The 27,399-nt window shown below is 43.0% G+C and overlaps 1 protein-coding gene, 1 long non-coding RNA gene and 10 other non-coding genes across 14 annotated transcripts in view; 1 reads left to right on the top strand and 11 right to left on the bottom strand.

The window, feature by feature from the left end:
- Positions 1 to 27,399, top strand: part of LOC119905023 (neural cell adhesion molecule L1.1-like) — a 69,690-nt gene that overhangs the window by 36,426 nt on the left and 5,865 nt on the right. For 2 of the 3 annotated variants that reach the window (XM_038721703.1, XM_038721705.1), the window contains 15 exons: positions 15,528 to 15,687; positions 16,217 to 16,344; positions 16,477 to 16,578; positions 17,946 to 18,152; positions 18,850 to 18,920; positions 19,018 to 19,243; positions 21,317 to 21,423; positions 22,461 to 22,719; positions 22,832 to 22,954; positions 23,934 to 24,110; positions 24,276 to 24,389; positions 24,767 to 24,916; positions 25,685 to 25,816; positions 25,906 to 25,969; positions 27,097 to 27,108. In XM_038721703.1, coding sequence (XP_038577631.1) covers positions 15,528 to 15,687; positions 16,217 to 16,344; positions 16,477 to 16,578; positions 17,946 to 18,152; positions 18,850 to 18,920; positions 19,018 to 19,243; positions 21,317 to 21,423; positions 22,461 to 22,719; positions 22,832 to 22,954; positions 23,934 to 24,110; positions 24,276 to 24,389; positions 24,767 to 24,916; positions 25,685 to 25,816; positions 25,906 to 25,969; positions 27,097 to 27,108 — 2,032 coding nt within the window. The remainder of the gene's footprint in view (positions 1 to 15,527; positions 15,688 to 16,216; positions 16,345 to 16,476; positions 16,579 to 17,945; positions 18,153 to 18,849; positions 18,921 to 19,017; positions 19,244 to 21,316; positions 21,424 to 22,460; positions 22,720 to 22,831; positions 22,955 to 23,933; positions 24,111 to 24,275; positions 24,390 to 24,766; positions 24,917 to 25,684; positions 25,817 to 25,905; positions 25,970 to 27,096; positions 27,109 to 27,399) is intronic. The other variant, XM_038721704.1, reaches the window with a different exon arrangement.
- Positions 1,364 to 1,436, bottom strand: trnak-uuu. The gene has a single exon. It is a non-coding gene; the product is annotated as a tRNA-Lys (tRNA).
- Positions 2,985 to 3,057, bottom strand: trnak-uuu. The gene has a single exon. It is a non-coding gene; the product is annotated as a tRNA-Lys (tRNA).
- Positions 4,609 to 4,681, bottom strand: trnak-uuu. Its single transcript has one exon. It is a non-coding gene; the product is annotated as a tRNA-Lys (tRNA).
- Positions 6,238 to 6,310, bottom strand: trnak-uuu. The gene has a single exon. It is a non-coding gene; the product is annotated as a tRNA-Lys (tRNA).
- Positions 6,933 to 7,005, bottom strand: trnak-uuu. The gene has a single exon. It is a non-coding gene; the product is annotated as a tRNA-Lys (tRNA).
- On the bottom strand, positions 8,553 to 8,625 carry trnak-uuu. Its single transcript has one exon. It is a non-coding gene; the product is annotated as a tRNA-Lys (tRNA).
- Positions 10,177 to 10,249, bottom strand: trnak-uuu. The gene has a single exon. It is a non-coding gene; the product is annotated as a tRNA-Lys (tRNA).
- Positions 11,798 to 11,870, bottom strand: trnak-uuu. The gene has a single exon. It is a non-coding gene; the product is annotated as a tRNA-Lys (tRNA).
- trnak-uuu lies at positions 13,427 to 13,499 on the bottom strand. Its single transcript has one exon. It is a non-coding gene; the product is annotated as a tRNA-Lys (tRNA).
- trnak-uuu lies at positions 14,122 to 14,194 on the bottom strand. Its single transcript has one exon. It is a non-coding gene; the product is annotated as a tRNA-Lys (tRNA).
- On the bottom strand, positions 17,191 to 17,931 carry LOC119905026. The gene is made up of 3 exons (XR_005444775.1): positions 17,821 to 17,931; positions 17,440 to 17,544; positions 17,191 to 17,332 (listed from the first exon to the last, which is right to left on the bottom strand). It is a non-coding gene; the product is annotated as an uncharacterized LOC119905026 (long non-coding RNA).

Here is a 27,399-nt window from a genome sequence, read left to right on the forward strand (position 1 = left end):
ACCTTTCGAGTGACACCAAATCCGACCCAATAGGAGCTCACATGTCCGTTTCACAGCCTTCAATAGCCAACGAGCACCCGCGCTGTAAGGAAGGGCCAGCCCCTATTATTTCGTGGGTAGGCCGAGCCAATCGCAAGCAATTGTGCCGATGACTGGCACTTCGTGTAGCCAATAAAATTCTGAAAATAACGATATCCAGCTTTAAGTAGGAAGTCCATGATCTACCAGCAAAAAAACACATCTGCGTCAAACTACGGCGTGATGCAGCAGCAGCCGCCTGCCGCCAAGGGGTGGTGCTGTTTTAGAAAAAGTACGCTAAGACATGCACAACAACCTGTGTAAAATAGTCATTTTTCATGGTATTGGTATGAAATTGAAACTAGGACAAGGTGAGGCTTTATGCCGTGTCCCTACAGTGCTTTCCAGATAATAAGTCCCAGCTATAGTTGTCTACATGCATTTGTTAGCAAGCATTTTCAAGCGGAAATGAAAAGTATATTAGTTTTAGTGTCTTTAAACTTATATGAATCAATTACAATCAATCTGACCTTTGGGTTAGACACTCCAGAGTGTTATCTTTCAGAGAAACTCAAAACCAGGCATACACTCCAAACGGTTCAAGAACTGCATTGAATTTACTTTGGATATGCCTTGAATAGGTGTTTGACATGAATTTGACAGGAATGTTAAGAGGTTAAAAGACTTTCTAAAAACCTCCAGGTGCCTTTGTTGTGGGCAGCTAAACTGTTATGCTTAGAATAACACTGCTTAAATGGAGACGTTGCTGTTCTTCTGGCACTTTTGACAGTTTACAATGAGCATTAGGCCTATTACCACCTACTTGTCGAGTGGGTAGGGTCGACCCTTATTTGCATGTGGTCTTCGAATTACAATCAGATTTATGATCAGGCTAGCACAGATGCAAATATGTGCAGTGTGTGCTAATGACAAGGGTAAAGGGGGTCTTTTGGACTTGTGGGTGTAGCACGCACATCCAAGCATACCACCCTGCCATTCATGAACAATGACACTGGCAGGCGCAACAAACTGGTCGCCTGAACAGGGACTTGAACCCTCAGATTAAAAGTCTGATGCTCTACCAGCACTTTTGACAGTTTACAATCAGCATTAGGTCTATTACCACCTACTTGTCGCGTGGGTAGGGTCGACCCTTATTTGCATGTGGTCTACGAATTACAATCAGATTTATGATCAGGCTAGCACAGATGCAAATATGTGCAGTGCAAGTGTGCTAATGACAAGGGTAAAGGGGGTCTTTTGGACTTGTGGGTGTAGCACGCACATCCAAACATACCACCGTGCCATTCATGAACAATGACACTAGCAGGCGCAACAAACTGGTCACCTGAACAGGGACTTGAACCCTGGACCCTCAGATTAAAAGTCTGATGCTCTACCGACTGAGCTATCCAGGCTTCACAAAGACATGCCTGACAAGGAAATCATCACGCTAAGTCCAAATCCCAATTTACATACCACTACACCAAAGAGGACTATGTGGATTGTGCACTTTCTTTGCAGTTTGTATTCAAGAAATGTTTTATCTTCACCAGGCAGTCATAGCACAATCTCACATGGTTCAACACGTTCTGAACTCTAACCTTTCGAGTGACACCAAATCCGACCCAATAGGAGCTCACATGTCCGTTTCACAGCCTTCAATAGCCAACGAGCACCCGCGCTGTAAGGAAGGGCCAGCCCCTATTATTTCGTGGGTAGGCCGAGCCAATCGCAAGCAATTGTGCCGATGACTGGCACTTCGTGTAGCCAATAAAATTCTGAAAATAACGATATCCAGCTTTAAGTAGGAAGTCCATGATCTACCAGCAAAAAAACACATCTGCGTCAAACTACGGCGTGATGCAGCAGCAGCCGCCTGCCGCCAAGGGGTGGTGCTGTTTTAGAAAAAGTACGCTAAGACATGCACAACAACCTGTGTAAAATAGTCATTTTTCATGGTATTGGTATGAAATTGAAACTAGGACAAGGTGAGGCTTTATGCCGTGTCCCTACAGTGCTTTCCAGATAATAAGTCCCAGCTATAGTTGTCTACATGCATTTGTTAGCAAGCATTTTCAAGCGGAAATGAAAAGTATATTAGTTTTAGTGTCTTTAAACTTATATGAATCAATTACAATCAATCTGACCTTTGGGTTAGACACTCCAGAGTGTTATCTTTCAGAGAAACTCAAAACCAGGCATACACTCCAAACGGTTCAAGAACTGCATTGAATTTACTTTGGATATGCCTTGAATAGGTGTTTGACATGAATTTGACAGGAATGTTAAGAGGTTAAAAGACTTTCTAAAAACCTCCAGGTGCCTTTGTTGTGGTGCAGCTAAACTGTTATGCTTAGAATAACACTGCTTAAATGGAGACGTTGCTGTTCTTCTGGCACTTTTGACAGTTTACAATGAGCATTAGGCCTATTACCACCTACTTGTCGAGTGGGTAGGGTCGACCCTTATTTGCATGTGGTCTTCGAATTACAATCAGATTTATGATCAGGCTAGCACAGATGCAAATATGTGCAGTGTGTGCTAATGACAAGGGTAAAGGGGGTCTTTTGGACTTGTGGGTGTAGCACGCACATCCAAGCATACCACCCTGCCATTCATGAACAATGACACTGGCAGGCGCAACAAACTGGTCGCCTGAACAGGGACTTGAACCCTCAGATTAAAAGTCTGATGCTCTACCAGCACTTTTGACAGTTTACAATCAGCATTAGGTCTATTACCACCTACTTGTCGCGTGGGTAGGGTCGGCGCTTATTTGCATGCGGTCTACGAATTACAATCAGATTTATGATCAGGCTAGCACAGATGCAAATATGTGCAGTGCAAGTGTGCTAATGACAAGGGTAAAGGGGGTCTTTTGGACTTGTGGGTGTAGCACGCACATCCAAGCATACCACCCTGCCATTCATGAACAATGACACTGGCAGGCGCAACAAACTGGTCACCTGAACAGGGACTTGAACCCTGGACCCTCAGATTAAAAGTCTGATGCTCTACCGACTGAGCTATCCAGGCTTCACAAAGACATGCCTGACAAGGAAATCATCACGCTAAGTCCAAATCCCAATTTACATACCACTACACCAAAGAGGACTATGTGGATTGTGCACTTTCTTTGCAGTTTGTATTCAAGAAATGTTTTATCTTCACCAGGCAGTCATAGCACAATCTCACATGGTTCAACACGTTCTGAACTCTAACCTTTCGAGTGACACCAAATCCGACCCAATAGGAGCTCACATGTCCGTTTCACAGCCTTCAATAGCCAACGAGCACCCGCGCTGTAAGGAAGGGCCAGCCCCTATTATTTCGTGGGTAGGCCGAGCCAATCGCAAGCAATTGTGCCGATGACTGGCACTTCGTGTAGCCAATAAAATTCTGAAAATAACGATATCCAGCTTTAAGTAGGAAGTCCATGATCTACCAGCAAAAAAACACATCTGCGTCAAACTACGGCGTGATGCAGCAGCAGCCGCCTGCCGCCAAGGGGTGGTGCTGTTTTAGAAAAAGTACGCTAAGACATGCACAACAACCTGTGTAAAATAGTCATTTTTCATGGTATTGGTATGAAATTGAAACTAGGACAAGGTGAGGCTTTATGCCGTGTCCCTACAGTGCTTTCCAGATAATAAGTCCCAGCTATAGTTGTCTACATGCATTTGTTAGCAAGCATTTTCAAGCGGAAATGAAAAGTATATTAGTTTTAGTGTCTTTAAACTTATATGAATCAATTACAATCAATCTGACCTTTGGGTTAGACACTCCAGAGTGTTATCTTTCAGAGAAACTCAAAACCAGGCATACACTCCAAACGGTTCAAGAACTGCATTGAATTTACTTTGGATATGCCTTGAATAGGTGTTTGACATGAATTTGACAGGAATGTTAAGAGGTTAAAAGACTTTCTAAAAACCTCCAGGTGCCTTTGTTGTGGTGCAGCTAAACTGTTATGCTTAGAATAACACTGCTTAAATGGAGACGTTGCTGTTCTTCTGGCACTTTTGACAGTTTACAATGAGCATTAGGCCTATTACCACCTACTTGTCGAGTGGGTAGGGTCGACCCTTATTTGCATGTGGTCTTCGAATTACAATCAGATTTATGATCAGGCTAGCACAGATGCAAATATGTGCAGTGTGTGCTAATGACAAGGGTAAAGGGGGTCTTTTGGACTTGTGGGTGTAGCACGCACATCCAAGCATACCACCCTGCCATTCATGAACAATGACACTGGCAGGCGCAACAAACTGGTCGCCTGAACAGGGACTTGAACCCTGGACCCTCAGATTAAAAGTCTGATGCTCTACCGGCACTTTTGAGAGTTTACAATCAGCATTAGGTCTATTACCACCTACTTGTCGAGTGGGTAGGGTCGACCCTTATTTGCATGTGGTCTTCGAATTACAATCAGATTTATGATCAGGCTAGCACAGATGCAAATATGTGCAGTGTGTGCTAATGACAAGGGTAAAGGGGGTCTTTTGGACTTGTGGGTGTAGCACGCACATCCAAGCATACCACCCTGCCATTCATGAACAATGACACTGGCAGGCGCAACAAACTGGTCACCTGAACAGGGACTTGAACCCTGGACCCTCAGATTAAAAGTCTGATGCTCTACCGACTGAGCTATCCAGGCTTCACGAAGACATGCCTGACAAGGAAATCATCACGCTAAGTCCAAATCCCAATTTACATACCACTACACCAAAGAGGACTATGTGGATTGTGCACTTTCTTTGCAGTTTGTATTCAAGAAATGTTTTATCTTCACCAGGCAGTCATAGCACAATCTCACATGGTTCAACACGTTCTGAACTCTAACCTTTCGAGTGACACCAAATCCGACCCAATAGGAGCTCACATGTCACAGCCTTCAATAGCCAACGAGCACCCGCACTGTAAGGAAGGGCCAGCCCCTATTATTTCGTGGGTAGGCCGAGCCAATCGCAAGCAATTGTGCCGATGACTGGCACTTCGTGTAGCCAATAAAATTCTGAAAATAACGATATCCAGCTTTAAGTAGGAAGTCCATGATCTACCAGCAAAAAAACACATCTGCGTCAAACTACGGCGTGATGCAGCAGCAGCCGCCTGCCGCCTGCCGCCAAGGGGTGGTGCTGTTTTAGAAAAAGTACGCTAAGACATGCACAACAACCTGTGTAAAATAGTCATTTTTCATGGTATTGGTATGAAATTGAAACTAGGACAAGGTGAGGCTTTATGCCGTGTCCCTACAGTGCTTTCCAGATAATAAGTCCCAGCTATAGTTGTCTACATGCATTTGTTAGCAAGCATTTTCAAGCGGAAATGAAAAGTATATTAGTTTTAGTGTCTTTAAACTTATATGAATCAATTACAATCAATCTGACCTTTGGGTTAGACACTCCAGAGTGTTATCTTTCAGAGAAACTCAAAACCAGGCATACACTCCAAATGGTTCAAGAACTGCATTGAATTTACTTTGGATATGCCTTGAATAGGTGTTTGACATGAATTTGACAGGAATGTTAAGAGGTTAAAAGACTTTCTAAAAACCTCCAGGTGCCTTTGTTGTGGTGCAGCTAAACTGTTATGCTTAGAATAACACTGCTTAAATGGAGACGTTGCTGTTCTTCTGGCACTTTTGACAGTTTACAATGAGCATTAGGCCTATTACCACCTACTTGTCGAGTGGGTAGGGTCGACCCTTATTTGCATGTGGTCTTCGAATTACAATCAGATTTATGATCAGGCTAGCACAGATGCAAATATGTGCAGTGTGTGCTAATGACAAGGGTAAAGGGGGTCTTTTGGACTTGTGGGTGTAGCACGCACATCCAAGCATACCACCCTGCCATTCATGAACAATGACACTGGCAGGCGCAACAAACTGGTCGCCTGAACAGGGACTTGAACCCTGGACCCTCAGATTAAAAGTCTGATGCTCTACCAGCACTTTTGACAGTTTACAATCAGCATTAGGTCTATTACCACCTACTTGTCGCGTGGGTAGGGTCGGCGCTTATTTGCATGTGGTCTACGAATTACAATCAGATTTATGATCAGGCTAGCACAGATGCAAATATGTGCAGTGCAAGTGTGCTAATGACAAGGGTAAAGGGGGTCTTTTGGACTTGTGGGTGTAGCACGCACATCCAAACATACCACCCTGCCATTCATGAACAATGACACTGGCAGGCGCAACAAACTGGTCACCTGAACAGGGACTTGAACCCTGGACCCTCAGATTAAAAGTCTGATGCTCTACCGACTGAGCTATCCAGGCTTCACAAAGACATGCCTGACAAGGAAATCATCACGCTAAGTCCAAATCCCAATTTACATACCACTACACCAAAGAGGACTATGTGGATTGTGCACTTTCTTTGCAGTTTGTATTCAAGAAATGTTTTATCTTCACCAGGCAGTCATAGCACAATCTCACATGGTTCAACACGTTCTGAACTCTAACCTTTCGAGTGACACCAAATCCGACCCAATAGGAGCTCACATGTCCGTTTCACAGCCTTCAATAGCCAACGAGCACCCGCGCTGTAAGGAAGGGCCAGCCCCTATTATTTCGTGGGTAGGCCGAGCCAATCGCAAGCAATTGCGCCGATGACTGGCACTTCGTGTAGCCAATAAAATTCTGAAATTAACGATATCCAGCTTTAAGTAGGAAGTCCATGATCTACCAGCAAAAAAACACATCTGCGTCAAACTACGGCATGATGCAGCAGCAGCCGCCTGCCGCCAAGGGGTGGTGCTGTTTTAGAAAAAGTACGCTAAGACATGCACAACAACCTGTGTAAAATAGTCATTTTTCATGGTATTGATGTAGCACGCACATCCAAGCATACCACCGTGCCATTCATGAACAATGACACTGGCAGGCGCAACAAACTAGTCGCCTGAACAGGGACTTGAACCCTGGACCCTCAGATTAAAAGTCTGATGCTCTACCGACTGAGCTATCTAGGTTTTCGAAGACATGCCTGACAAGGAAATCATCACGCTAAGTCCAAATCCCAATTTACATACCACTACACCAAAGAGGACTATGTGGATTGTGCACTTTCTTTGCAGTTTGTATTCAAGAAATGTTTTATCTTCACCAGGCAGTCATAGCACAATCTCACATGGTTCAACACGTTCTGAACTCTAACCTTTCGAGTGACACCAAATCCGACCCAATAGGAGCTCACATGTCCGTTTCACAGCCTTCAATAGCCAACGAGCACCCGCTGTAAGGAAGGGCCAGCCCCTATTATTTCGTGGGTAGGCCGAGCCAATCGCAAGCAATTGTGTCGATGACTGGCACTTCGTGTAGCCAATAAAATTCTGAAAATAACGATATCCAGCTTTAAGTAGGAAGTCCATGATCTACCAGCAAAAAACACATCTGCGTCAAACTACGGCGTGATGCAGCAGCAGCCGCCTGCCGCCAAGGGGTGGTGCTGTTTTAGAAAAAGTACGCTAAGACATGCACAACAACCTGTGTAAAATAGTCATTTTTCATGGTATTGGTATGAAATTGAAACTAGGACAAGGTGAGGCTTTATGCCGTGTCCCTACAGTGCTTTCCAGATAATAAGTCCCAGCTATAGTTGTCTACATGCATTTGTTAGCAAGCATTTTCAAGCGGAAATGAAAAGTATATTAGTTTTAGTGTCTTTAAACTTATATGAATCAATTACAATCAATCTGACCTTTGGGTTAGACACTCCAGAGTGTTATCTTTCAGAGAAACTCAAAACCAGGCATACACTCCAAACGGTTCAAGAACTGCATTGAATTTACTTTGGATATGCCTTGAATAGGTGTTTGACATGAATTTGACAGGAATGTTAAGAGGTTAAAAGACTTTCTAAAAACCTCCAGGTGCCTTTGTTGTGGTGCAGCTAAACTGTTATGCTTAGAATAACACTGCTTAAATGGAGACGTTGCTGTTCTTCTGGCACTTTTGACAGTTTACAATGAGCATTAGGCCTATTACCACCTACTTGTCGAGTGGGTAGGGTCGACCCTTATTTGCATGTGGTCTTCGAATTACAATCAGATTTATGATCAGGCTAGCACAGATGCAAATATGTGCAGTGTGTGCTAATGACAAGGGTAAAGGGGGTCTTTTGGACTTGTGGGTGTAGCACGCACATCCAAGCATACCACCCTGCCATTCATGAACAATGACACTGGCAGGCACAACAAACTGGTCGCCTGAACAGGGACTTGAACCCTGGACCCTCAGATTAAAAGTCTGATGCTCTACCGGCACTTTTGAGAGTTTACAATCAGCATTAGGTCTATTACCACCTACTTGTCGAGTGGGTAGGGTCGACCCTTATTTGCATGTGGTCTTCGAATTACAATCAGATTTATGATCAGGCTAGCACAGATGCAAATATGTGCAGTGTGTGCTAATGACAAGGGTAAAGGGGGTCTTTTGGACTTGTGGGTGTAGCACGCACATCCAAGCATACCACCCTGCCATTCATGAACAATGACACTGGCAGGCGCAACAAACTGGTCGCCTGAACAGGGACTTGAACCCTGGACCCTCAGATTAAAAGTCTGATGCTCTACCGACTGAGCTATCCAGGCTTCACGAAGACATGCCTGACAAGGAAATCATCACGCTAAGTCCAAATCCCAATTTACATACCACTACACCAAAGAGGACTATGTGGATTGTGCACTTTCTTTGCAGTTTGTATTCAAGAAATGTTTTATCTTCACCAGGCAGTCATAGCACAATCTCACATGGTTCAACACGTTCTGAACTCTAACCTTTCGAGTGACACCAAATCCGACCCAATAGGAGCTCACATGTCACAGCCTTCAATAGCCAACGAGCACCCGCACTGTAAGGAAGGGCCAGCCCCTATTATTTCGTGGGTAGGCCGAGCCAATCGCAAGCAATTGTGCCGATGACTGGCACTTCGTGTAGCCAATAAAATTCTGAAAATAACGATATCCAGCTTTAAGTAGGAAGTCCATGATCTACCAGCAAAAAACACATCTGCGTCAAACTACGGCGTGATGCAGCAGCAGCCGCCTGCCGCCTGCCGCCAAGGGGTGGTGCTGTTTTAGAAAAAGTACGCTAAGACATGCACAACAACCTGTGTAAAATAGTCATTTTTCATGGTATTGGTATGAAATTGAAACTAGGACAAGGTGAGGCTTTATGCCGTGTCCCTACAGTGCTTTCCAGATAATAAGTCCCAGCTATAGTTGTCTACATGCATTTGTTAGCAAGCATTTTCAAGCGGAAATGAAAAGTATATTAGTTTTAGTGTCTTTAAACTTATATGAATCAATTACAATCAATCTGACCTTTGGGTTAGACACTCCAGAGTGTTATCTTTCAGAGAAACTCAAAACCAGGCATACACTCCAAATGGTTCAAGAACTGCATTGAATTTACTTTGGATATGCCTTGAATAGGTGTTTGACATGAATTTGACAGGAATGTTAAGAGGTTAAAAGACTTTCTAAAAACCTCCAGGTGCCTTTGTTGTGGTGCAGCTAAACTGTTATGCTTAGAATAACACTGCTTAAATGGAGACGTTGCTGTTCTTCTGGCACTTTTGACAGTTTACAATGAGCATTAGGCCTATTACCACCTACTTGTCGAGTGGGTAGGGTCGACCCTTATTTGCATGTGGTCTTCGAATTACAATCAGATTTATGATCAGGCTAGCACAGATGCAAATATGTGCAGTGTGTGCTAATGACAAGGGTAAAGGGGGTCTTTTGGACTTGTGGGTGTAGCACGCACATCCAAGCATACCACCCTGCCATTCATGAACAATGACACTGGCAGGCGCAACAAACTGGTCGCCTGAACAGGGACTTGAACCCTGGACCCTCAGATTAAAAGTCTGATGCTCTACCGGCACTTTTGAGAGTTTACAATCAGCATTAGGTCTATTACCACCTACTTGTCGAGTGGGTAGGGTCGACCCTTATTTGCATGTGGTCTTCGAATTACAATCAGATTTATGATCAGGCTAGCACAGATGCAAATATGTGCAGTTTGTGCTAATGACAAGGGTAAAGGGGGTCTTTTGGACTTGTGGGTGTAGCACGCACATCCAAGCATACCACCCTGCCATTCATGAACAATGACACTGGCAGGCGCAACAAACTGGTCACCTGAACAGGGACTTGAACCCTGGACCCTCAGATTAAAAGTCTGATGCTCTACCGACTGAGCTATCCAGGCTTCACGAAGACATGCCTGACAAGGAAATCATCACGCTAAGTCCAAATCCCAATTTACATACCACTACACCAAAGAGGACTATGTGGATTGTGCACTTTCTTTGCAGTTTGTATTCAAGAAATGTTTTATCTTCACCAGGCAGTCATAGCACAATCTCACATGGTTCAACACGTTCTGAACTCTAACCTTTCGAGTGACACCAAATCCGACCCAATAGGAGCTCACATGTCACAGCCTTCAATAGCCAACGAGCACCCGCACTGTAAGGAAGGGCCAGCCCCTATTATTTCGTGGGTAGGCCGAGCCAATCGCAAGCAATTGTGCCGATGACTGGCACTTCGTGTAGCCAATAAAATTCTGAAAATAACGATATCCAGCTTTAAGTAGGAAGTCCATGATCTACCAGCAAAAAAACACATCTGCGTCAAACTACGGCGTGATGCAGCAGCAGCCGCCTGCCGCCTGCCGCCAAGGGGTGGTGCTGTTTTAGAAAAAGTACGCTAAGACATGCACAACAACCTGTGTAAAATAGTCATTTTTCATGGTATTGGTATGAAATTGAAACTAGGACAAGGTGAGGCTTTATGCCGTGTCCCTACAGTGCTTTCCAGATAATAAGTCCCAGCTATAGTTGTCTACATGCATTTGTTAGCAAGCATTTTCAAGCGGAAATGAAAAGTATATTAGTTTTAGTGTCTTTAAACTTATATGAATCAATTACAATCAATCTGACCTTTGGGTTAGACACTCCAGAGTGTTATCTTTCAGAGAAACTCAAAACCAGGCATACACTCCAAATGGTTCAAGAACTGCATTGAATTTACTTTGGATATGCCTTGAATAGGTGTTTGACATGAATTTGACAGGAATGTTAAGAGGTTAAAAGACTTTCTAAAAACCTCCAGGTGCCTTTGTTGTGGTGCAGCTAAACTGTTATGCTTAGAATAACACTGCTTAAATGGAGACGTTGCTGTTCTTCTGGCACTTTTGACAGTTTACAATGAGCATTAGGCCTATTACCACCTACTTGTCGAGTGGGTAGGGTCGACCCTTATTTGCATGTGGTCTTCGAATTACAATCAGATTTATGATCAGGCTAGCACAGATGCAAATATGTGCAGTGTGTGCTAATGACAAGGGTAAAGGGGGTCTTTTGGACTTGTGGGTGTAGCACGCACATCCAAGCATACCACCCTGCCATTCATGAACAATGACACTGGCAGGCGCAACAAACTGGTCGCCTGAACAGGGACTTGAACCCTGGATTAAAAGTCTGATGCTCTACCAGCACTTTTGACAGTTTACAATCAGCATTAGGTCTATTACCACCTACTTGTCGCGTGGGTAGGGTCGGCGCTTATTTGCATGCGGTCTACGAATTACAATCAGATTTATGATCAGGCTAGCACAGATGCAAATATGTGCAGTGCAAGTGTGCTAATGACAAGGGTAAAGGGGGTCTTTTGGACTTGTGGGTGTAGCACGCACATCCAAACATACCACCGTGCCATTCATGAACAATGACACTGGCAGGCGCAACAAACTGGTCACCTGAACAGGGACTTGAACCCTGGACCCTCAGATTAAAAGTCTGATGCTCTACCGACTGAGCTATCCAGGCTTCACAAAGACATGCCTGACAAGGAAATCATCACGCTAAGTCCAAATCCCAATTTACATACCACTACACCAAAGAGGACTATGTGGATTGTGCACTTTCTTTGCAGTTTGTATTCAAGAAATGTTTTATCTTCACCAGGCAGTCATAGCACAATCTCACATGGTTCAACACGTTCTGAACTCTAACCTTTCGAGTGACACCAAATCCGACCCAATAGGAGCTCACATGTCACAGCCTTCAATAGCCAACGAGCACCCGCACTGTAAGGAAGGGCCAGCCCCTATTATTTCGTGGGTAGGCCGAGCCAATCGCAAGCAATTGTGCCGATGACTGGCACTTCGTGTAGCCAATAAAATTCTGAAAATAACGATATCCAGCTTTAAGTAGGAAGTCCATGATCTACCAGCAAAAAAACACATCTGCGTCAAACTACGGCGTGATGCAGCAGCAGCCGCCTGCCGCCTGCCGCCAAGGGGTGGTGCTGTTTTAGAAAAAGTACGCTAAGACATGCACAACAACCTGTGTAAAATAGTCATTTTTCATGGTATTGGTATGAAATTGAAACTAGGACAAGGTGAGGCTTTATGCCGTGTCCCTACAGTGCTTTCCAGATAATAAGTCCCAGCTATAGTTGTCTACATGCATTTGTTAGCAAGCATTTTCAAGCGGAAATGAAAAGTATATTAGTTTTAGTGTCTTTAAACTTATATGAATCAATTACAATCAATCTGACCTTTGGGTTAGACACTCCAGAGTGTTATCTTTCAGAGAAACTCAAAACCAGGCATACACTCCAAACGGTTCAAGAACTGCATTGAATTTACTTTGGATATGCCTTGAATAGGTGTTTGACATGAATTTGACAGGAATGTTAAGAGGTTAAAAGACTTTCTAAAAACCTCCAGGTGCCTTTGTTGTGGTGCAGCTAAACTGTTATGCTTAGAATAACACTGCTTAAATGGAGACGTTGCTGTTCTTCTGGCACTTTTGACAGTTTACAATGAGCATTAGGCCTATTACCACCTACTTGTCGAGTGGGTAGGGTCGACCCTTATTTGCATGTGGTCTTCGAATTACAATCAGATTTATGATCAGGCTAGCACAGATGCAAATATGTGCAGTGTGTGCTAATGACAAGGGTAAAGGGGGTCTTTTGGACTTGTGGGTGTAGCACGCACATCCAAGCATACCACCCTGCCATTCATGAACAATGACACTGGCAGGCGCAACAAACTGGTCGCCTGAACAGGGACTTGAACCCTGGACCCTCAGATTAAAAGTCTGATGCTCTACCAGCACTTTTGACAGTTTACAATCAGCATTAGGTCTATTACCACCTACTTGTCGCGTGGGTAGGGTCGGCGCTTATTTGCATGTGGTCTACGAATTACAATCAGATTTATGATCAGGCTAGCACAGATGCAAATATGTGCAGTGCAAGTGTGCTAATGACAAGGGTAAAGGGGGTCTTTTGGACTTGTGGGTGTAGCACGCACATCCAAACATACCACCCTGCCATTCATGAACAATGACACTGGCAGGCGCAACAAACTGGTCACCTGAACAGGGACTTGAACCCTGGACCCTCAGATTAAAAGTCTGATGCTCTACCGACTGAGCTATCCAGGCTTCACAAAGACATGCCTGACAAGGAAATCATCACGCTAAGTCCAAATCCCAATTTACATACCACTACACCAAAGAGGACTATGTGGATTGTGCACTTTCTTTGCAGTTTGTATTCAAGAAATGTTTTATCTTCACCAGGCAGTCATAGCACAATCTCACATGGTTCAACACGTTCTGAACTCTAACCTTTCGAGTGACACCAAATCCGACCCAATAGGAGCTCACATGTCCGTTTCACAGCCTTCAATAGCCAACGAGCACCCGCGCTGTAAGGAAGGGCCAGCCCCTATTATTTCGTGGGTAGGCCGAGCCAATCGCAAGCAATTGCGCCGATGACTGGCACTTCGTGTAGCCAATAAAATTCTGAAAATAACGATATCCAGCTTTAAGTAGGAAGTCCATGATCTACCAGCAAAAAAACACATCTGCGTCAAACTACGGCATGATGCAGCAGCAGCCGCCTGCCGCCAAGGGGTGGTGCTGTTTTAGAAAAAGTACGCTAAGACATGCACAACAACCTGTGTAAAATAGTCATTTTTCATGGTATTGATGTAGCACGCACATCCAAGCATACCACCGTGCCATTCATGAACAATGACACTGGCAGGCGCAACAAACTAGTCGCCTGAACAGGGACTTGAACCCTGGACCCTCAGATTAAAAGTCTGATGCTCTACCGACTGAGCTATCTAGGTTTTCGAAGACATGCCTGACAAGGAAATCATCACGCTAAGTCCAAATCCCAATTTACATACCACTACACCAAAGAGGACTATGTCGATTGTGCACTTTCTTTGCAGTTTTCAAGAAAGTATTCAAGAAATGTTTTATCTTCACCAGGCAGTCATAGCACAATCTCACATGGTTCAACACATTACAGTCTGACACAAAGACCTTTCAAAAGACTTTCTGAAAACATCCATGGAGCTTGTTTTTTTGGTGCAGCTAAACTTTAAAGGTTAGAATAACACTGCTTAAGTGCAGACGCTGTTGTTATTCTGGCAATTTTGAGTTCACAATCAGTGTTAGGTTTATGGCACTTACCCATTGCTGGTAACAGCTCAACTTGACTCTGCTCGACTTGTTTTTGTGCCCTATCCTCTGTTTTCCATTGCCGACATAATACCCCCTCAGTATAGTTAGTTATTGTGGTGATGTGGCACAAAACTGCCATGACGTAATCTTCATCATGACATACACACTTTGGCCCAAACCTCTCCACACATGTACCTCCAGAGACGGCAGCATGGTTTTGCGTTTTGCCATAATAATAAACAAGGTAATAAAGTACATAGAGTATCTTTACAGTTATTATCTCACATTCTCTGGATAAACTATTGCAAAATGGTAGGTTTCTTCGGGACACCCCATCTGGCGGGTGCAATGATTATGCAGTGAATAGTGACAATTCTCTCTGACAAATCAGGAGCCTGCAGTGTTTTCAGACCTTGTTGTGTCGCCACTGCTCGCTTGGAACCTCGACTTTGGTGACACCAAAATTTCTACAAGGTAAACATCTACCAGGTAGATTCTGCCCAATGGGGAGTCCTAAAAAGGTGATTAGAGTCAAGGCAAGTCGAGCTGGTACCATCCGGTGAAAAACTGACTTAATGAATACACCATCAACTAGGTGGATAGGTTACCAAATGTATCATCTTTACTTCACCAGGCAGTCATAACACAATCTGGCATGGCTCAACATGTTTATTACAGTCTGAGACAAAGACAAAGACTGTGTGTGTATGGCTGAGAAACTATGCTTTTTCATAAATTGAGTGAACTGATGCTGTAAGAGTGACCCATCATACCCCTTCTGCGCACATTTCTCCCCTTGAAAATTATTTTTAGAGTTAAGTCATGAATAAATGCAACATGTATGAAATGTATTAATATTTATAAACGGGAGGAAATGACTGATGTTCCAGATGTGCACATGTAAAGCAGATACCTGAAAGGACAATATAAGCTCAGTATAAATAAACACACCTGCACACAGTAACCTTTCCTGTATTTTGCTGTCCCTGTCAGATCGAACAGTGATACTGACGAGCCCCCAGGACGTGCGGACGCTCAGAGGAACCAGCGCTCTGCTGGACTGTCACTTCCTCATAGACCCTCAGCTGCCTAATCCCCAGGTCGTCTGGAAGAAAAATGGACAGAAACTGCAGGCATCGTCACCAGATGACAAGTAAACACACACAAACACACACACACATACTGAGATGTTTCATTAAAAAAAGAAACTCTTGATATAACATATGTTGGTAGGTTGTTATAACTGGACATTTCCATATGTTGTGTAAATGAGAAAAACATCCAGCCTAGTATATTATATTATATTAGTGTTACTAAAATACTACTACTATTGCTGCTGCTAATGTAGCCTAACCCAGCTGCCTGAGTGTGAAGCAAGGAATGACTAAAAGATTTATGCTAAGTTAATCAAAATTTTATTGAAATTATTGACTTGCAAAAACAGGCAGATGTCACAGTGCTACCATTTAAAAAACTGATGAATGTTACTTACACTTCTTCCATGCAGTTTATAAAATACTTATAAGAAAATAATGCATTTAAATGAGAAGCAGAAACTTGTAGCAGTTTAATGGTAACAGTATCCCATTAAACTAATACAAGTTAACTAATTTGCCAATTAGTAGTCCAGCCGCTAAAATAATAATGTATATAATTGTGTACATGTGTGTGTGGATCTGTAGGTACACTGTCCGTGACAATGGCACCTTGAAAGTGACTGACATCCAAGCAGACGACAATGGTTCTTATTCCTGTGAAGTCATCACCGACCTGGACAACATAGAGGCCAGTGGCTCCATCACTGTAGTCGGTATGTCACTGTGTGTGTGTGTGAGAGAGAGAGAGAGAGAGAGAGAGAGAGAGAGAGAGAGAGAGAGAGAGAGAGACTGACACATGTGTTTATGTAAAGGTGTGACAGTTTAGTTTTCTGTTGGGCCCTCAGCACCCCCGGACCCCCCCAAAGGTCTGACTTTATCTGATGTTGAAGACCACAGCCTCACTCTCAGCTGGATCCCAGGACACTCACACAACAGCCCCATCACAGGTACTGAACACACACACACACACATACACAACCCATACAGCAAAGACTTGTTCATTATTATTATATTGACTACAGTGTTAGTGGAAGAAGTACTCAGATCTTTTACTCAAGTAAAAGTACAATATATATAAGTACTCCATTATAAGTGAGAGTCATTAATAATGAAATATCCCTGTTTTCAACATTCACTACTAAACCTTCCAGGTTTTCACCACAGACAAACAAAGATTATAATATTAAATGTGCACTTACATAGACATTTATCATGTTCTGTCCCACTCATTATTACCTAACCTGATATAACATCATCAACAATGCACCACAGCCATGGTGCGTGCTGAAGCTCATACAATATGGTCCCCCTAAACTGATCACCAAAGCAGTGATCAGCCTCTGACAAATGTTTGCACTATTCATTAAACAGCCATAAACACAGAGTAACAGAGTGAGCTGTGTTAAACTGTCCACCACCTTATTAATATCCAGGGCTCTGACCAGATAGTTAGATGCTAAAAAACGAATTCTGCACTTAGAGCAAACAGGGTATCGAGCAACATCGAGTTATTGTTAGGCCAGGCTGTCTAGGATTCAGGAGTGGACACAGAGGCACGGTTAGAAACAGGTACAGGGGTTTTATAGAACAACAGGTAGGAGTGGTGCTTTGAAATCCTCTGTGAGGCTGGGGCTGAGTGGGCAGACAGGCAAGAGGCTGGTCCAAAAAACAACTTGGTTCTTCCAGAACTGAAGCGGGTATCTGGAGCAGAAGCAAAAACATGCAAATTCAGACAAAGATCAAAACAAGAGATTCAAAAGGCAGACTAGGCAAAACACTCTAAAGCTGGCCGTAGCAAAGGTTACTACTTGGGTAAACGGACGATCTGGCAGAAACTGGTTGGAAAGCCGGGGTTTAAGACAGGAGAGGTGATTGTAGAATCTGCTGCAGGTGAGTAGGAAGCCACAGGTGTCCTGATGAGGAGAGAGAACCAGGAGCGTTATGCCCACACAACACACGACAGACAGGTGACAAAACAAAAGCATAAGGGAGAGGGGAAACAGACAGAACACACTAGGACTGGGGAGGCAGCAAGACAAATCATGACAGTTATCCTTCTTTAGATATTAAACAGTTTCCACCAATAACTTTTGCACTTTCTACACCTTAAGTCACAAAAACAACTCAAGTTGACCTTCTTACAAGCACTCAGTCATTCTGGTTTGTTTGCTACCAACATTGCGCCATACCGTATGTGGGGACTTTGCTATAGCCTGTCAGTAAAGGGGTCCCTCTGGCTATCCTGTCAGTTTCCTGCTCAGGGTCCATAGTTATTTTACAGGATGTAGTATTAACATCATGGCGTCTGTCTCAGAGTTCATCGTGGAGGCCCGAGAAGAGCAGCACACAGAGCAAAAGAAGTGGCAGTGGGAGGAGTGGAAGAGAGTGCCCGGGGCCTTCAACCATTTGGAGCTGACCCTCCACCCATACTGCACCTACCGCTTCCGGGTCATCGCCGTCAACGAACTCGGCCGCAGTGACCCCAGTGAGCCCTCAGAACACCACAGCACGCCACCAGCTGGTAAGTGACACCAGGTGCTGACACAGTTATGATTTGTAATTTTGATTGAAAGTCTGTAATGTTTTGATGACATTTTCATTAAAGTCCCACACTTGTTTTTTCTACTTTCAGTTAAGTTAATTCTTAAAGAAATAATTCAACATTTTGGGAAATAAGTAAGGGGTATCTTGTATCTGTTTTCAAATTAAAATCCCTCTAGTTTCCATGCAGACTCCCTTTATTTCCTCACAAAGCTTTTATTGAGAAACATTTGCATACTGTTGTGGAAAATTCAGTCACTTGCAAGGTTCTCATAAAGTACTTTTAACTCTTGCCATCTTGTGCCGCAGGCACCAAGAGTTTATCCACCATGTATTAGGGGCCAGCCTTTATTTGTTCATGGCCCCCAGCCAATGTTTGAGACCCGGTTTATTTGAGAAAACCCAGTATTCACTTTTTTGTTAAGAGTTCGTTGAGAAGATCAATGGCAGTCTCATGTTAAGCTGAATGTGAAGTTACACCCAGGATAGCTTAGCTTAGCACCCAGCAAAGAAATAATCAGGCACATAACCCCCCTATAAACCACAACTTGTTTTGACACTTTTAAAGTCCTGTTTGGCTGTTTTGTAACTGTTGGATAGTCTTTGTACAGAAAGCAAATACTATTCCTCAGCCTATCTCTGTAAAAGTGTCTTTCTCCCTCTGCCTCCTTCCTCAGTTCCTGACCGTAACCCCACTGGTGTGCGCAGTGAGTCCATAGACCCAAAGACTCTGATCATTGCATGGGATGTGAGTACTTCAGTTTGTATGCACCTGTGTGTAAGCATGCTCTGATGCACGCCAAAATGTGTCTAAATTAATTGTATGTTCCTGTGTGTCTTTGCAGGAGATGGACAAGCGGTTCCATAACGGCCAGGGCTTCCTGTACAAGGTGTCATGGCGGGAGGCTGGGAGGAGCAGCATACACTGGGAAAATGTTGATGTACAGTCTCCGCCGGTCGTTATAAACAACACAGGAACGTACACGCCGTTTGAAATCAAAGTCCGGGCTGTCAACTCACTCGGAGACGGGCCGGAACCAGAGCCTGAGATCGGATACTCCGGAGAGGATGGTACGTCACCATAACACTGTGGATCATTCATTCTAGTGTCAGAGCCAGAGATATAGTGATGAGAGGGCAAGTCTGAGCTAACATCTATGAGCTCACAGCATCAGGCTCATGAAACTGTGCAGTGGGCAAGTGATTAAATACACATAAACACTGTGTATAGTAATCATCAATATGCAAATATAGCTGTGCAAACACAATCAATTTAGGTGCAAACATCATTACAAAGAATGATGCGACCAAGCACTACACACTGGTTAACAGTTAAATTAAGAAGAAAAAAATAAAATAAACTGGTTATGTGGGTACACTATATTCTTGTTGGTCATTTTCCCCCAAAAGGAAAACAAACAAACAAGTTCAGTTTCAAAACATATGCATGAAATTTAGCACCTCAAATTTCCATCTGGACTGAAAGTTCACTGAGTGAAACGTCTCTGGTGTCAAGCAGACTCTATGAATCAGATTAAATTGTAATTAGCTGCATCTACAGCCCGTTCTCATTCCCTGAGCGTCAAATATCTACGCTTTGTCACGTCCTTCGGCGTCTGGAAACAACACACATGGCAGCTTTAGCGCAATTTTTCAACACACTGGGTAAAGGCCTTTAATGCCATTGTTCAACGCTAAAAGTACAACTATAAATGACTGGAGAAAGTCTGGAGGTGGTTCCTGTTGGATGGCTCAGAACTGGGCTTTCACCCAGGGGACCGGTTTTTGTTTCCCACATGAAACAAAAACTTGACATTGATTCCTTTTAGCGTTGTTACGTCAGTAGCATTATTTAACTTACATAATTTAAGTCACGTAAGTAACGTAGTTATTTTAAGCCAGACCTAACCTATAGTTTTGTTGCCTAAACCTAACCGATCTGCGACATTTCACAACGTTAGCACTAGTTTTATTTTGAAAGTGTAAACAACCATTGCATATTTATTCTCGCTAACTTGATCGCGGAGCCCTACACGTACAACAATGATGCTTAAGGGTACCCGGGGCGTCTTGAGAAAATATTCATATGTGATGCCCGCACGTTAAGTATGCAAGTAAACGTCTCCATGGCCAATAAGAAAAAAGTCAGATGTTTTTGAAAATAGTGAAAAATTCCATCTGACTAGATGTCGTGTCTGATCTGAGTAATGCCATTTCTCCCAAATTCTCACATATAAAAGGAATGAAATCATCTTACAATAAGATTGCTTCACAGTGTATCCAATGTCTCTCTCTTTCTTTGGAATTAAAGTAGTAACTTTTCAACATGAATGCTGTGGTCTGTTGTGATCTGGTTTATGGGGGAAAGCAGGCGTTCAAATATGCAGTTAGACAGTGAGATAGTTGCTGCCAGTTGTCTGAGAAAAAATGTCTTTTGGTCAAGACTCAAGATCCTTAATGAGGGATGGATAGGCATTCAGTGGAAACAGAACTTCATGCCAGTGTGAGGGAAAATTCTCCCCATAATTGTTATCCTGCCTTGCTCTCTTGCTTTATGCATTGAGAATAGAAGAGTCTTATGCATCCAACATTGTGAAATCATGCTTAAGTTGCCGGGTAACTAAATATAAGTAAACTTAAAGTCCCTGCAAGTCATATTGGTGTAAGGCTGATGATGGCTCGTGCTTGCAAGCATTGAAAAGATCTGCTGAGAAGAAACATTGAGTCTTGACTCTTGTTACTTGAGTACCGACTGCAATAGACAAGAACAGATTTTTCAGTTTCAAGTTTTAAGAATTGGGAGTGCGCTCTCTGCTGGAGCCCTTTGAGTTAACACTTCATGTAATTCATTAATATCAATAACCCACTCATTATTCAAGTGGGTGCTACTGTCACAAATTTGGGTGGCGCAGGCCCATGCAACCCTACAGGGTCTGACTATTTCACTCAAATGACAAGCTAATTTATTTAGTAAAAATAATGTCTGGAGTAATTTATAGTAAAAATACACAATGTAAACTCATGCAAGAAGGATCACACAGTAGTAGCCTAGAATATAACACATGTTTTCTTAATTTAAATAATTTTGCTGTTTTTTGAATACCGGCAAGCTCATCATCTTCCTCTTCTCACTCTTTCTCTCAGAGCCTGAGGAAGCTCCTACTGGAGTTACAACAACCGTGATGAACAGCACAGTCAGAGTCAAGTGGAACGAAGCCCAGAATGTCCGAGGTCTGCTGCTGGGATACAAGGTACCGGTTCCTCTCTTGTCCTGAGCAAGAAAGGTAGCTGTGCTCTCTGTTGGCTCATACCACAGAAACTATGACTTAAAATTAACAGAATTCAACAACATTTTGTGGAGAGTTCGGCCATGAGTCAAGGTGGTGCATATAGCACCCCCATGTGGCCACGTTTAAGCAATTTTTTCTGCCTCCCTTCTTTGTCCCCTCTCCTCTAAGGGGATTGCCAAAATTTTATTATCTAAACTTTTGACTTCTGACATTTTAAAGTTTTGCCTTTGGCAGTCGCAATTTAATAACAGATAAATACACCTTAGTTAGTTTATTAGCAAAATGCTTAACTTTCCATCCCTGTACTAAGACTAACAATGACTGACAGGATTTGGGTGTTCTCCAAAAATCATAATGTCTATATCCAGATGCATATTTAAAGTATTTCTGTTAATTAAATTACAATTTAAAACAGAGGGTTGTGCAGATGTATGCTTTGTCTGAGAACTTCCTAGTTATCCACAGTTCGTGATATGCTTTCTAGTAGAACTGCAGCAATCGTTGATTGAGAGAAAAAATGTTAAACAGCTTCTCAAATGTTAAAATATGCAACTTTTTCTTAACATAATTATAAACTGAATATCTTTAAGGTGTGGACCATTGGTTGGACAAAACAAGATGATGCTTTCTGCTTTCTAAAGCTTTGTAGACCAAATGATTATAATATTTGTTATGAAAGCCCCACTTCCCAGAGACACCTTTAAATTTTGTACAAATTCTGTTGATAATGATGTAAAACAGAGAAAAGTGTAAAGCATCACCTTTAAGAAGCTGACACCTGAGAATGTTTAGTATTTTTGCTTCATAAAAGACTACAATCGCTAATTAAAATTGTTGCAAATGAATTTTCTTTCTCAACTAACAGTTTCAGCTGTTGTAAATGTACAAAAGCAAAAGATAAGCCATACTATAGTTCCATCACTAATCCCTCATTGTTGTCCTGCTCGAAACACTGGTTGACCTGTACATTAATTTAATTTTGTCTGCCTCCATGTCAGCTCTACATCAAGAGGTTGGGTCCCCAGGTGCAGAGGGAGCGGAGGTCTCTTGGAAAACAGCATCAGGGGAAGGAGAAAGAGGGGAGATTTGAGCAAGGGCAGGAGGGACACAGGGTGGTGCTGGTACCCAGCATGAAGACCTCAGAGGAGGTAACAGGGCTGCAGCTGTACTCTCGCTATGAGCTGTCTGTCACTGCCTATAACAGCAAAGGGGAGGGCCCTCACTCCCCCCCTCACCACTTCAGCACCCCAGAAGGAGGTGAGTTTAAAAGCAATGTTTTGTTTTAAATGACTACAGTAAGTACTTTCTTCTGGATGTATTTAGCAGATATGCTAACTGCTGTACGCATGTGTCCCATGTGTCCGTGTAGCTCCTGGTCCTCCTGCGTCGTTGACGTTTGAGAGCCCATCAGAGAAATCGCTGATTCTCTACTGGACCCCTCCAGTTGAAACCAATGGCATGCTGCGGGAATACATGGTGCAGTATCAACGAGGTAAGGTTTGCAACTGTAGAAAACTTATTTGGGTGGGATGAATTTATATTCTATTTCATAAAAAAGGCAAGGCATAAGTCATGTTTCCATTGGATTCTCCTCTTGACTTGAAACTGCCAGTTTAAGAATTATAGTCTAAAGGAGTAGAAGGTGAGGCAAGGCATGGATGGTTCATGATGAAGCAGGGGATCAGAATTGTATTTAGGCCCTAAACTATTCAGTGCTTTAAAAACCAACAGCAGTATTTTGGAATAAATTATTTGACAGACAGGAAGTCGGAACTGGAGTGATGTGATCCACCTTTTTGGTCTTAGTGAGGACTCGAGCAGCAGCGTTCTGAATCAGCTGCAGCTGTCTGATGGATTTTTTAGGGAGCCCTGTAAGGACGCTGTTACAGTAGTGAGAGAGTCCTTTAATCCTTGATATATTCTTCAGGGGATAGTAGGCTGACTTTGTAATTGTCTTAATGCGGTTCCTTAAATTCAGGTCTGAGTCCATGACTACACCAAGATTTCTGGCTTGATTTTTGGTTCTTATTACAGATAGAAGCTGAGCACTGACTTTCAATTTTGGCACATCCAATCGTTGACCTCCTCATTACAGTTACTCAGCGCTTGTATGGGATCCCGGTCCCCTGGTGAAATGGTTATGTAAATCTGTGTGTCATCTGCATAATTATGGTAACATATTTAGTTGTTTTTCATAATCTGAGCCAGTGGAAGCATGTAAATGTTAAACAGAAGAACCCCAGAATGGAGCCTTGTGGGACCTCAACAAGAAATTTTTGTTAGCACAGATGTGTGATTACCTATAGACAAAAGTAGTCCCTGTCCTTTAAGTAGGATTCAAACCTGTGCTAGAAGCATAAAATAGAATAAAATGGAAATGCTCAAGTAAAGTACAAGTACCTCAAAAAGGTACTCAACAAACCTACATCCCACCACTGCTGACATCTTCCTGGTTTGTGTTTCCTCTGTAGAAGTGGAGACCAGAGACCACCTGTTGCAGATAGAGAGTATCAATGATCCCAGTGTGACTCAAATTGAGTTGGACAATCTGGACCCCAGCAGCTATTACATCTTCAAAGTCATAGCACGCACCAGCGCTGGAGATGGACCCGCCATCACACGGAGGGGCGCCACCCAGCTTGAAGGAGGTGAAATCAAAGAGATATTTTTTTTTACAGCCAAGTGCTTTTATATGTTATTGCCTTACAATTTGAATTGATAGAATTTAAACTTTAGCCGCACCTTTCATAAATTCCTCATTCCTGTCCCCCTTCCTTTCTCCAAAACCTCTAACTGTGTTTGTGTCCTTTCAGTTCCTCCATCCAACATCTCCATAGTTTCCGGTAACACATTACTCAACCTGAGCTGGGTGCCCGGAGAGCGACGCAGGAACCACGCCTTCCACATCCGCTACCTCAGGAAAAGTGGTAAGACTAGGGTGGGAGGAGGAGGGGGGGAGAGAGAGAGAGAGAGTGAGAGAGGAGAACACAAGGTGATGATGGAAGAAATGCAGCTTTTACTTTTCTGCATAATGACTAAGAGAAAAATGGAGGAGGGGGAAGCAGAGAAGGAAATGGAGACAAAAGAGGATTCCTTTATCAATTATTAAATGTGCACATGTGCTTTTAGGCTTATCCATTTACAAAGTTACCTGCCTTCCAAGATCAACACGTACCTGAGGCAACGACGAACGCGTGAAAATATTGTTTGGTAGAAAGACAGAAGAGGAAGAGAGTTAAGAAATGTTCATGAGGAGAACTTTACTAATCAATGACATTCCTGTGTGTGTGTGTGTTTGCTGCAGCCGGTGGTCAGTGGGAGGAGTCAGAAGTGGTGAACTCCACGCAGGGTTTCTATTCACTGACAGGCCTCCAACCAGGAACTCAGTACCACCTTGTGATCATGCACGGAAACGACACTCAGTGGGAAGATGAGCATTGGACCATAGGACCAGGTATTTGTCTAGAAACATGCACAAACACACAATATTTGGATTTTCCTAACTTGATACTGTAAATTCTGGCTGGAACGTGAAATTACCTGCAGCCTACTAACAGAGCTGGCATGTAAATTGTCCACAGCACTAATTCCATCAGTACACGGTGACGCAGTTGAACAGTGGAATGGAGGGAGAGACCTGAGATAATGTGTGTGGTGAGAGGGACAGGTGCATGCTGGTGTTCTGAAAACCAGAGGAAGTTGTAGTTTAGCCGCTGATTTGGCCCTTTATCACAGTCAGTAGTTGGAGCTGCAGCAGTGGCTGCGACACACAGCTCACACACAGCTCATGGAGGTGATTATGGTAAAGCAGCTGCAAGCGACCATTTGCCAAGGGCATCTACAATCTCCGAATAATAGAAAAAAGACTGTCCTTATAACTCCAGAATATGTCTTCATCAGGTTTTAAAGATTTCTTTCTGTATGTCCATGGGTACACTGCAAACAGAAGAGGTAATAGCTCACATTTAGCACACATTTAACGTGCCAATTTGTAAACAAATACAAGCTAAAAAACAGAGCTCAAGTAGTAACCCACAGCTTAGTTCACTGAAAAATTTAACTGAATGTCCTTTAATTACATTACCTAAACTTTAAAGTATCATAATGCCCAGAAAAGAATAGGAGTGACAAATTGCATTATTATTAACTTTGCTTGGGTTGATGGGGGGTGTTGGTATTAATCATTTTCTAGTATTGCTGATGATCTCTGTCCGTCTCTCAGCGCCGACGGAAATGCCCAATAGGTTCCCCGCCCAAGGTTGGTTGATAGGACTCATCAGCGCCATTTTACTGCTGGTGCTGATACTGCTCATCCTCTGCCTTATCAAACGCAGCAAAGGCGGCAAATACGCAGGTAAGACAAACAACACACACACACACACACACACACACACACACACACACACACTGAGGTACAATCAGACTTTTGTTTTTTTCCAACAGTGAAGGACAAAGAAGACAAAGAGATGGACTCAGAAGCTCGTCCGATGAAAGATGAGGAGTACAGGTGGGTCTTTCCTCACCCTGAGTCATGTAATTGTTTCCAAAGGGAAACAGAAAAGCATATGAACATTAATAGTGTTTTATTATTATAAGGAAATGACAAAATGTATTTGAGGAAATATTAGAATGGCTCTTACAGCAGCTGGCAGGCTGAGCTCTGGCAGGTGAATGTAGCTACATGTCATGGGAAGACAGTGTGTTGTTAGTTGCTGGACCACACCAGCATCTAGCCAGAACAAAGGGATGTTTGCAGGTATGTTTACATGCTGTTTAATGTGCTGCAGCTGAGCAGCTAATTAGCTTACTTCAGTGTCTGTGGCTCTTGTGTTGTGTAGCAGGCTGCTGGCAGTGTGACTGTCTGCTCTGCCGCTGAATTCAGGGGGTTTTATTGACTGTATGGGTATAAGTTGTCCATATTACAAAGATGAAGAACTAGGAATATTGCAACAAATGAATGCAAAGAATCATCATGAAACTTAAACATATATATAAATATTTTTCTCCATTTCTTCATTTTGGTTTCTGACTTTTTTTCACACACATTTCTCACAGTTTGAGAGCTTTACAGAGCAGATATGTGAAGTGTAATTTATGTTGGACTTTAATGCAGTGGGGTAGAAGTATAAAGTAGCAGACAATGGAAAAGTAAAGTAGCCTACCTACCTTCCTAATTGTACCTATATACTTATAGGTACTTATAACTTATTGTAAGTAGTCAGTATCATGAGCTTTTCTCCTAAGTGTACTGAGATTTATGATGATGCTGTGATAGTCTGAACACAAGTTTCCTCTCAGGAAAGGCCAGTGTGGACTCTCCTCTCCATTACAGAGTGCACTGCTTCTAAGAGGAAAGACAGGAGCTTATTTGATCGACTCAGTGTCCGGCCTCTGGCCCTGTGCTGCTTTACCTACTTTTGTAACAATGCATCACTGATTCAGTCAAACAGGAATCTGAGCGGTTTAATTTAAAAATAAATTACTGTTCCATCCATTTCGATATGTTCTCGATATTTTTAATTTTTTTGTACTAATGTTTTTAGCTGCTTGCTTCATTAAGCCGTACAGCTCTAACACTCCCGGCTCTCCTTCCTTTTTACACTTTTCTTTCTTTCCTTTATGCTGTGCCTGCAGATCCCTGGAGAGGTGAGGAAGTTACCTGCCTCTTTAACTCTCACATGCATGTGTTGCTTCTTGTGCCCATGACTGTGTTGTGATGGTGTGTCATTTAATTTAATTAAACTACCACAGTGGTAGAGAGAGCCCGACCTTTATTCCTAATTTCCCCTGTTCCCCAGTTAATGCACACTTAACGCTTCCTCCTTGTTCACTCTTTGTCTTCGCACATTCAGTATAAAGTCCATTTCCACTGCAGTAATTCTGTCAGTGCAACAAGAGTCCTGTCAGGTGTTCCACTTTGCCTGTTTTCCTCAACAA

This window comes from Micropterus salmoides, unplaced genomic scaffold (genome assembly GCF_014851395.1).
Source record: "Micropterus salmoides isolate LMB-PRFRI ecotype aquatic unplaced genomic scaffold, ASM1485139v1 Ms_hic_scaffold_16, whole genome shotgun sequence".
Classification (NCBI taxonomy): Eukaryota; Metazoa; Chordata; class Actinopteri; order Centrarchiformes; family Centrarchidae; genus Micropterus; species Micropterus salmoides.